This window comes from Apium graveolens, chromosome 9, assembly GCF_009905375.1.
Source record: "Apium graveolens cultivar Ventura chromosome 9, ASM990537v1, whole genome shotgun sequence".
Taxonomy (NCBI): Eukaryota; Viridiplantae; Streptophyta; class Magnoliopsida; order Apiales; family Apiaceae; genus Apium; species Apium graveolens.
The window spans coordinates 251599129-251610840 of NC_133655.1; the positions used below are offsets into that span (position 1 = coordinate 251599129).

Below are 11712 nucleotides of genomic sequence, written 5' to 3' on the forward strand. Positions count from 1 at the left end.
ATCTGATGGAAGTTTAGAAAGGTGCAAAGCCAGATTAGTAGCTAAGGGATTTAATCAAAGGTATGGAATTGATTTTGAAGAAACTTGTTCTCCTATTATTAAGATGAATACTGTCAGATGTGTTATAGCTTTGGCTGCTAGTAGAAAATGGCATATTCATCAGCTTGATGTGAATAATGCTTTTCTTCATGGGGATTTATATGAGGAGGTCTATATGAAGATACCTGAGGGTTTGTGTCATCTTTATCCACATGGTAAGGTTTGTAAGCTCATTAAATCTCTATATGGTCTTAAACAGGCTTCAAGACAATGGTCAGAAAAGCTGGTTGCAGAATTAATTGATCAGGGCTATAAATAGTCTAAAAATGACTATAGTCTGTTTATTAAGAAATCTGGTCATCATATCACAGTAATAGCTGTATATGTAGATGACATTATCATTACTGGTTCAGATACTCAAGCTATTGCTGATTTAAAACATCATCTTGATACTACTTTTAGTATCAAAGATCTTGGATATTTGAATTACTTTCTGGGAATAGAAGTGGGTTATGAACCTAATGGTATTATTCTAAGTCAGAATAAATTCACCAGGGAACTCATTGTTGGCTACAATCTTGATCTATCTATAAAAGCTGTAACTCCCTTGCCCCTCAATCTCAAACTGCAGACTGATGATGGTGAGTTAATGTCTGATCCTGAACAATATAGGTCTCTTGTGGGAAAGCTTAATTACTTGACTAATACCAGACCTGACTTAAGCTATGCAGTCCAGGTTTTAAGTCAATACTTACAGGCACCAAGATTACCTCATTTTCAGGCTCTTATCCATACTTTGAGATATGTTTCTCACACTATCGGGCAAGGAATTTTATTACAGGCGACAGATCAGCTTACTTTACAAGCATATTCTGATTCTGATTGGGCTTCTTGTCCAGAATCAAGATGCTCCATTACAGGTTATGTTTTATTATTTGGCAATTCACCTGTGGCTTGGAAATCAAAGAAACAAAGCACTGTATCCAGGTCTTCTTCAGAATCAGAGTATAGAGCTATGGCTGCTGCAACCTCAGAGGTTACTTGGACAGTCCGATTACTCGAGGAACTTGGTGTTTCCAATCTCAAACCAATCATTTTGCATTGTGACAACCAATCTGCAATCCACATTGCTAAAAATCCAGTCTTTCACGAGCGCACAAAACATATCGAAATAGATTGTCATTTTACATGCGACAAGGTGCTTGAAGGTCTTATTCAGCTTACATATTTACCTACACAGAATCAGCTAGCAGATGTGTTCACTAAGGTCATCCCTTCTTCTCAATTTAATCATCTTCTTTCCAAGTTAGGAATGTATTCTGCACATTCCAACTTGACGGGGATATTAAATATATGGACTCATCTGCAAGTCTATCTGCAAGTCCATCAAATCCAGACAACACTCAGGCCCATTCCATTCAAGATATTGAGCCTACTATATTAGTCCATTAGCATAGCTAAGTTATGAGCAAAAAGATCTGCCAGCTTATGCCAGCTAAAAGATCTGCCAGCTCAGCGTAATATACTTTCAGTTAGTTACACATTGTATATAGTAGGAAAGAAGCTAGATGTAAAGATAGATTACAGAAAATAGAAACAAGGTTCTTCTCTCTCTCGAGTAAGATTCTCTCAAAATCTCTCTGCAACAAAAAAGGTAGTTTGATAATCTTTGTTTACTGTATTCAATAAAGAAGATGAAGTTTAATCTATAAGAATCTCAAGTTCATTTCATATGCTCAAGCTCTATAAATAACAAGGTATATGTATAAGCACACAGTAAAAATAAAACACGAATTATAAGCCATTTTAAATTAAAATCTCGCGCTCTCGGTGATCAGTAATTTTGTTAATGACTTTCTAAGTACTCGACTTAATTTTTAATTTAGATTCAATTCTAAACTAAAAAAGAAACATACAAAAAGTTGGAGCATACTGAAGATCATGTACATACGTACGTACTCTTACTGTTGCATGCCAACCAAATTCTGATCACACTTTTTCCTTATCATTGATCGACAAAAGTAATTCGTGTTCTTTAGCTGTTTTCTACATGAGAAAAGTAAATCAGAAATAGCGCAACACATGATCATACATTTACTCGAGTCATTGTTACTAACACAATTGTCGTCTATAGTACCATAGACATCACACAAACATAAGACAATGCTCTGGATTAGTACAATTTGAATCCCTTGTATTTTTTGAATGTTGAAGTATGTTTATGATATGGGCTTAAACAACTAATTTAATGTAAATTTTGATGAAACCAACATATTTGCAGCTAGCTAGGAATGTGTTTTTGTTTTAGGTATTGTATAATTCTATAAGTTACATGTTCTTTCGGTTCTTGAAACTGGCCGCATATATGAACTGCCGACAGCAACACTACATATATGATTGTAAACATACAGTACAAAGCACATGCATGTGATCAAAATTAAGTGCTAAGGGACGAATGTACACATATAAAATATATGCATGTGTGCCTAATCTTATACTCTCTCCATCTCATATTATATGTCTTGTTTTGACTAATATATGATTAAATTGATTAAGTTTTAACCGATAATTACGATAATTTTATAGATAACTTTCTAAAAATAAAAAATACATTTAAAAGAGCATTAGATATATTTTCTAATCATACTAGTTTTAAAAATTATTTAATTATCACTACTAGAAAATGGGGTTAAATTCAACCGGTTAAATTCAACCGAACCTAAACTCAACCGTATATGGTTGAATTTGAATTCAACGTTGTTAGACCTTTGACCTGCGCTCAAATTCAACCGAACAAATTCAACCGAACAAATTCAACCATCACTAAATTCAACCGACTAAATTCAACCGATTTTAAATTCAACCAGAACCCGTTGAATTTAGTATTCCCAATTTTTCCCTGAGCGGGAAATTCCCCCCCCCCAAAAGTTAAATTCAACCGAATAAATTCAACTGCTTTATAGTCAACCAAAACCGGTTGAATTTAGGACAACCAATTTTTGGGTGAGCGGGAAAGTTCCCACCAAAAATAAATTCAACCGGATAAAATCAACGGAAATCTTATTCAACGATTTTCGGTTGAATTTAGTATTAACAATTTTTTTTTCACGGGAAATTTCCCACCAAAATGACTAAATTTTAGCAGATTTTAAATTCAACCGTATCTGGTTGGATATACCCGCTGTTCGTTTTCAACCGTATCTGGTTGAATATACCCGCTGTTCTTTTTCAACCGTTTCCTGTTGTATTTGGGTAACACATTTAGAAACCCTACTGTCAGTATCCTTTCTTTCCAGTGGCGTCCTTTTTCTTCTTTCACCATTTTTCCTATCTCCTTTAATTTCTTAATCTTCAATTTTAAAAGCATTCATGTCCAAGTAAGTATTCTTTCACATTTTTCATACATATACTTGTAATTCTTGTATTCATATATGTCAATTGTGTTAATATTGTTAATTTTTTTATATGTCAATTGTGTTAATATTGTCAATTGTGGCTAAATTAGTGTGATTATTACTTGTTTTTAGTATGTTAAGATAATCATAAGACATTGAGTTATATAATTATTGTATCAATCATACTAATGAAATATTAATTTAATAAAGTTGTTTATTGATGTTAGTTCTTGTCTATAATAACTAATTAATCAAAATATGATAATTGCATATGGCATCCGATCGAAGTTGGATGCATCGTAGATTTGATGCAAGGAATAATATAACCGAGGAGTACAAACATGGTGTACAAAATTTCATCAATTTTGCTATGAAAGGGGAAGTTGATTCAATGGGGAGGATAAGATACCCATGTAATGAGTGTGGAAATACATGGCGTAAATTACCCGACAATGTAACTTATGATTTATATCGACATGGCATTATGGAGTCATATACTAAATGGGTTTTTCATGGCGAAAAGCGTAGGTCCGGGGTTGAAGCCGAGACTAGTTTGGGTAATAATGATCCTAGAGATGATGATATATATGATGCACGTAAAATGCTTCAAGACTTTGCGGATGCACATGGAAATTTCGGGAATGGTGAGGAGGAACCGACTGCAACAGCAAAAAAATTTTATGAGATGTTAGACGGTGCTTCTGAACCTCTTTATCCAAATTGTCCAAGTTCTACCACTTTGTCATTCGTAAATATGTTGTTATATTTCAAGAACAAGCATGGTTGTAGTAACAAGGGCTTTGATGAGTTACTTGAACTTATTGGGTCAGTATTGCCGGAGAAACACAATCTACCGGAGATATATTATGATGTGAAAAAGATGATAAGTGGTTTGAATATGGGATATGAAAAGATTGATGCTTGCGAGAATGATTGCATGTTATTTTACAAGGAAAATAGTAAAAAGACATATTGTGACATATGTCACAAAAGTCGATATAAGGACTGAAAAGATAACCAAAAGAAGCTGATTCCAAGAAAGATCTTGCGATACATTCCACTTATACCGAGACTACAACGTTTGTACATGTCTGAGCAAACTGCTAAGTATATGACGTGGCACCATGATAGGGTCATAGTTGATGGACAGTTATCTCACCCGGCAGATGGAGATGAATGGAAAGCATTTGATGCTAGATTTTCGAGATTTGCAAAAGTGGCACGAAATATCAGACTTGGCCTTTCTAGTGATGGATTTGACCCATTTCGTGATCCACTTGTCAGGGATTATACCGTATGGCTCGTTGTGGTGGTTGTTTACAAACTTCCACCATCTATGTGCATGAAAGCTCCATATATGTTCATGCCTCTCATTGTTCCCGGTCCTAATGATCCTACAAAAGACCTACATATTTACCTTCGACCGTTAATTGATGAACTGAAGCTATTATGGCATACAGGAGTGGAAACATATGATAGGTCATCACGCACAAATTTTCAGATGAGGGCTGCACTAATGTGGACTATTAGCGACTTTCCAGCACTTGCGATGTTAAGTGGATGGTCGACTAAGGGTAAGTTGTCTTGTCATGTATGTAGTGGTGATATCAAACGCTTTCAACTGAGGAATGGTGGTAAGCCTTCTTTCTTTAGCACTGCTCGATATTTTTTGGAACCAGGTTATCCATTGAGGAGTAGCACAAAGTTTGGAAAGAAAGAGGTTCGTTCTGTCACAGCTCGACATTCAGGTGGAAGGACAAAGACTGTATGTGATCTTATACAATTCCTCCTCCAGGAAAGTTAACAAAAAGAAGACCTCGGGACTATGGTGTTACTCATAATTGGACTCATTATTCTCCATTTTTTGAGCTCCCGTATTGGGAGACACTTGATCTTCGTCACAATATTGATGTCATGCATACAGAAAAGAATGTTTTTGAAAACATTTTCTACACCATATTAGCTGACAAGAACAAGACCAAAGATAACTTAAAATCAAGGTATGATTGTGAGGAACTTGGTATTCGACGTGAGTTGTGGGTTCAAGATGGAGGCATAATGCCACATGCTCCATATGCGCTCTTGAGGGAACAAGTTGATAATTTGTTTGAGTGGATTTCAACACTTAAACTTCCGGATGGTTACGTTTTAAATATTTCTAGGTGTATGAATTTTGAAAAACATACTATTCGTGGTATGAAATCGCATGATTGTCATATTTTCATGCAAAAATTATTGCCTATTGTTTGGCGTGACTTATTACCGAGGCAAGTGGCTGATGCCATTATTGAATTGTCTAACTTCTTCCAAGATTTATGCTCATCTACCTTGAAATACTCCGATTTGTTAAAAATGGAGAAAGATATTGTGAGGATAATGTCTAAGTTTGAAACCATCTTTACTCCCGGTTTTTTTGACCCGATGGAGCACTTGCCACTACATTTAGCCATCGAGTGTAAGTTGGGTGGCCCTGTTACATATCGATGGATGTACCCTTTTGAAAGATTTTTACATGGATTGAAGATGAAAGTTACAAACAAAGCACATCTGGAGGGGTCATTGGCTGAACGCTATATCGAGGAGGAATGTGTGCACTTTTGTTCTCTATATTTTGAATCCAAAGTTGAAACAATGCACAATCGATTACGTCGTTACGAGGCACCCAAAATGTGTAATGATCCTAACTTGTTAGAAGTTTACACGTATCTGGCGAAACCAGAAAAGGGCATAGAATCTTGACGGTCGATGAAGATAGACTCATCAAATATTATGTTCTTATCAACACACCGGAGGTTGCAAAGTACTTGGGGTAAGGTCTTTAACAAATCTATGATATTTTTTACTTTGTTTTATTTTATTGTAATGACTGTTATTTGTTTTTAGTGAATTTAACAAGTTGGTACATAGAAAATACCCAGAGTTTGATGATGCAGCAAAAGAAAGATTTCAAAAAGATCGATTCATAAATTGGTTTGAAAGAAGGGTATGTGTCTAAAAACATACATATAAATGTTTTTTATTGTCCTCAAATATTATAATTATAATGCACTTATAAATATATATATATTTTTAGGTAGCAGATGATCCACAACTCAAAAATGTTTTTAAGGATTTAATAAAAGGTCTGATGCGAGATGTGGATATTTACAATGGTTGCCACTGTAATGGTTACAAATTTGGTTGTGCAAATTCTAATGAACGAACTTCACCAAATTCGGGTGTGCTTGTCATTAGTAAGAAATATATGGTACTTAATTATTTCGTATCTATTGTTCTCTCTTTCGTTATATTAATGCATTGCTTGTACCTAAGAAATTTACTCATTTATATGTAGGATCTTCATATAAGGGGAGTTTTGAAAATAATTATGGTCGACTCGAAGAAATACTTGAGCTTCATTACCGTAATGGGCATAAAGTTATATTATTTAAATGCCATTGGTTTGATCATACAAAGCATGTCAAGGTGGATAGAAATATGATGACAACAGTGGATGTTCGATCAACATTAAATGCGGAAGATGTGTTCGTGTTAGCTAGTCAAGCACATCAAGTGTATTATGCGAGGCATATTTCAAATCCAAGATCACCATGGTACACCATTTTAACAACAAAGAGTCATTTTGTTAATGAAGAAGTGAAATATAAAAGGAACTTTACATCAAGTGAAGATGCCTTGCAAAATGAGGTTTTAAATGCTTCATCATCTCGTGTCGAGCCCGTGATGATTCATGATCCTTCAAATTTTTTTATTGATTTGAGATTTGTTGAAAATGACAATTCTACGGATGAGTACAACGAAGAATAAAATCAAGATAAAGACATGATTATTGATGAAGAAAGTGAAAGCGAGGAAGATGACATGGCTTAATTTAAAATTTTAATGATTTTACAAAAAATATGTTTAAGTTGAAAATTATTGTAATGGCCATGTTTAATTTTTCAATTGTAATATTGATTTGTATTAGACATCAAATTTTTAATGTTAGATAAATATATATTAGCGTTCAACTTATTATTGTTGCAAAAGCAGGGCTCGAGTTCTAGTAGCTACTGGAGGAGGTAAGAAGTGGTGTATTAAACCAACCGGTTTTAATTGAATTTAAGTTTTAAAATCAACCATTTTCGATTGCATTTACCCGTGTCATTTACTTGGGTCATATTTCACAGCTGAAATAAAATATTCTCTTTCTCACAAACCTTTCTCACAAACCCTTTTCTCGTTTAACTCTCTCTGGAAGCCGCCTCCGAAATCGAGAATGGCACACCGTCACACCTACCACCCACAACACACCAACCACTCCGCCGGAGTCAAATCTCTCCTCCCCAAAAAGACCCCCTCCACCTCCCAAGTCCTCGCCGTCGTCACTCTCCTCCTTGTTAGTGGAACCCCACTTTTCCTCGCCGGAATAACCCTAATCGAAACCCTAATAGGCCTTGTTGTAGCCACACTACTTTTCATCATCTTCAGCTCAATTTTTGTTCCAGCTGCTCTCTCTGGATTTCTCGGATTCAGGGCTTTTGGGCTGACGGGGCTTTCTTCGCTTTCTCCACAGGTATAAATTTAAAGTTTATTTTAAAATCAATTTAGGGTTTATGATATCAATTTAGAGTTTTGGCTTAAGGTTTTATGTTCTTTATATACTGTAAGCAACAAGGATGTTATTTGAGTTCAGATTTTATGGTTTCATTTACTTTTCAGATTTTAGGATTAATGATATCAATTTAGCGATTTCAATTTAGGCTTTTTCATTTAATGACGATGGAGTAACTGGACCAAATGGTTATGTTTTGGAACTTGCATTCTTCAACTATGTGATTTCATGAATTGGCTCTTCATTCTTGAGAGTTATGAATACGGATTTTTTCTCTCTGACATGTTTGATTTTTCTTTAAAGTGTTAGAAACAAATATTTTACTAATTTAAAAACTTCAGGGCTAGGAAGTCTTGCAGTTTATAATGACCATACTGTACTGCACTAGTGATTGAAATATGTGATTGAAACAATATAACATTAACATTATTTGACTATTCCTAATGGCCATACTTATCTTTTATTTTTATTTTATTTTTTTAATCTTTGTCCTGCATCACATGAGCATGACTTGTAAAGAAATGATTATAATCATTTTACTTAACATGTAGGCACAATTCTCTCAAATGAGGCGGGTTGCAATACCACCTACTGTGGCTCATCGGATGCCAATGTATCCACCTGGTGCAGCTGGTTTCGGACAACAACTCTTTTATGGGCAAGGCCCTCCTGCAATGTTTCCTTCCCAGGTACCAATTTCTTATCTTCACTGTTTTAAGCTCTTATAAATGAATGATATCTCAGTTTTTTCTATTGAAATGTTGGTTTTAGTTCCCTTACACAGTATGTTCCTTTTCTTGTTAATATATTGTGGTTTGTATTGCCCTGTAATATAATTCTCTTGATTTTATTTGATACCTAGAACCAGTTTATATTGACGAGTACATGAAATTCTTACTAACCAGAGAAGTATAGCATATATTTTCACTAATATGTGTTTCTTTTCCCATTCCAATTTACACGATTAAAACTTCTTTTATTTAAGTAATGCCACCTTATGTTCCTTGTTAACATGTCATGGAGTTTTGCTGAAATAAGTTACCTTATCCTGTAGCTATGCTGATGTTAAAAATTCCGGTTCAGAGTGCTCTATTTTCTTTTGAATTCTGTATATAGCACTTACAAATCGAACAATTACAATTTTTAATTTAAATTAAGTGAATTGGTAGGTTGAAACCCAACCAGTTTAAAATTAAACAAAATATTATAGTTGACGACATGTTATTAGTAATTAATTACGATGGAGTAACTGGATATAGTAATTCTTATATTTTGTGTCCCTGGAATTTTTTTAGTAATTAATATTTTTCTGCTAATTTACGAGTACACTAGAATACAGGGGTACTTGCGATATACAGCTATCGTATACGCACACATGTACTATGTTTCTATAAGGACACTATCCTTTTTCTGAAGTTCTTCTAGAACATAGTCATAGAAATCACTTTGGAGCTTGTTGGGTCTTCTCCGTCTTTCTTCTAGCATGTTTTCGAGCATAGTCATCGCCTTCTTTCTTCCCTGAAATTTTTTTATAGAAGTCATATTCCAATAGACATTAGGTTCAGAATTAACTTAATGATTTATGATTCTAGTCAAGAGATATCATTTTGTCCTTGAGGTTTAGAACATAAAAATCACGATGAAACTGATACAAATCGGCATTACACAAATTATTCTAATTTGGGATTAAAATTAAAATAGTTGACAGGTCTTGCATACCTGTAAACACTTGTGATAAGCTGTTCCAGGAATGTTTAGTGGGAAAGAGATTAATCCTTTAATGAAATCCACAAAACTCTGTCACAAATTCTGAGGACTTCTCTGGATCATGACTAATTTGTTTCTTTGCAGTCAGGTCAAATATCATCAGCAAACACCAAAGTTTGTAATTCGATATATAACAAAACTGTTGATTATACCTCATTAAAATTAACAAAGGAGCATGTACTTACTGCTGCATTTGCATCTTTCAGTTCCATAGTTCCCTGCCTTGACCATATGTCTAGGCTTCTATTTACATAATTAAATGGTCTGTTAGTAATTTCTGTTAGTAATTTACTGCTATATTTACTGTTGATCTGTTAGTAATTTCTGTTATAATTGTTATGAGTAACGCGACTTGAAATTATAAACTGAACTTCAAAAGAAACAGTCTTCCATATATTAATAACTCCACTTATTTAATTGTAGATGTTTATTTATTTGGCTTTACAAAAGCATACTTGCTTAGATTTATATTTATATAATTGTACAAATTTTGCAGGAGACATTTAAGAGTTGTTGGCTGCTTGTTCTATTTATTATTCTTATGGCAGTGGGGGATAGTGGTAATGGGAGCGCACTGAGCAGGGTCACCGGCAACAGGGGAAGAGGTGGAAGAGGTAGAAATGATACTAGGGGCCAAGGCCATGGTAGGGGTAATGGAGAAGTTTATCCTGAGGAAGAAAATGATGCACAAGGCAGTGATGAAGAACAGGAAGATGATGATGCTGGACAGTGTGACGGTGTTCTCACATTTGGGAGAGCTCAACGCATCATTTGTGATGGTGATTACAAAAAGAAGCCACAACTTGGACAACCGAAACTTGGAGTTGTAACCTTTATAAATGGAAAAAAGTAAACATTTTTTTAATAGCTTTGTTATTTTCCAGCAAATTATAATCTGTTACTTACACAACTTTTTTCATTTAACAGTATTAAAGAGGCTCGTTACAAGAAAATAATTAGAGCGATAGTAAGGAATAACTGGGAGTTTGAAACAGCAAAAGAAAAAGGACGTGCATGAGAGGCTTTTTTAAATAGTGTATCCAGGAGTTCAAGGTATGCTGCTTATAGATTTTCTGAACTTTTCAATTAATATGACATTTTTATATTAATACTCGCTTGTAAAGAATTCTAAAACTTTTTTCCCGATGGAATACTACGAATATCAGCGAGAATATAAAGTCGATAAAATCAAAGAACTCGAAGGGGATGCTGTCGTGAGAAATCATTTGAAGGAGAATTTGAAATGTTATATGAATGCTTGGAAGACTGATGTAGATAATAGGGTTAAAGAGGCACATGCCAGGGGAGACACAAGTGCAACCCGGCGTACTTGCCCCCCCTTCTACTTATCAGAACCTGCATGGGAGGGTTTATTTGACTATTGGGAGACTGAGACATTCTCCAAGTTGTCGGAAAATGGAAGGGAAAATGTCAAGAAGTCAGATATTAAGCACTCCAATGGAGCGAAGCCTCTTGACCAACGTTATGAGGCAAAATTTTCTCAAGAACTTTCTATTTGATTTTGCAAAAGTATTTTTTATCTATACATGTTCATTTTTTTATATCTCTTTTGTAAGAACTGGAGAAAAAATTGGAAAAGCCTCCCATCCTTTTGGAAAAGTTTGATGTTTCGTACAAAAAGAAAGGAAAAGTGGAAGAAATAGGGAGAAAGCTTAAAGTAAGTTATTTTTTCTATCATCATCATGTTATTTTAGATTTTAAATGACACAGATATAGATTGACGTTCAACATATACTAGGAACTGAAATGCTTTTTCATCGGTAAGCACTCCCCTGTGCAAACTTACAAGAATAGAAACGAACAAAAGTATCAGATGTAGGCGGTTGGAAACTAAAGTTAATAAATTATAAGGCAAACTAAGCGTTAATAATATAACATAACATCTTCTAGTAGTAG

General features: G+C 34.6%; 1 protein-coding gene across 1 annotated transcript; it reads left to right on the plus strand.

Moving 5' to 3' along the window:
• The first annotated feature begins 4521 nt into the window (after positions 1-4521).
• On the plus strand, positions 4522-7241 carry LOC141686160 (uncharacterized). The gene is made up of 6 exons (XM_074491214.1): positions 4522-5008; positions 5114-5199; positions 5304-6121; positions 6318-6417; positions 6508-6652; positions 6769-7241. The coding sequence occupies exons 1-6, from the start codon at positions 4522-4524 to the stop codon at positions 7239-7241; spliced, it is 2109 nt and encodes a 702-aa protein (XP_074347315.1).
• Positions 7242-11712: the final 4471 nt, after the last annotated feature.

Excerpts from the sequence above, each read along its gene's own strand:
- LOC141686160 (XM_074491214.1), top strand. The coding sequence starts at position 4,522 with ATGTCTGAGCAAACTGCTAAGTATATGACGTGGCACCATGATAGGGTC. Across the intron at positions 5,200-5,303 it reads CAGGTGGAAGGACAAAGACT|CTCCCGTATTGGGAGACACT; the intron begins GTATGTGATCTT and ends CCATTTTTTGAG. Across the intron at positions 6,418-6,507 it reads TAAATTGGTTTGAAAGAAGG|GTAGCAGATGATCCACAACT; the intron begins GTATGTGTCTAA and ends ATATATTTTTAG.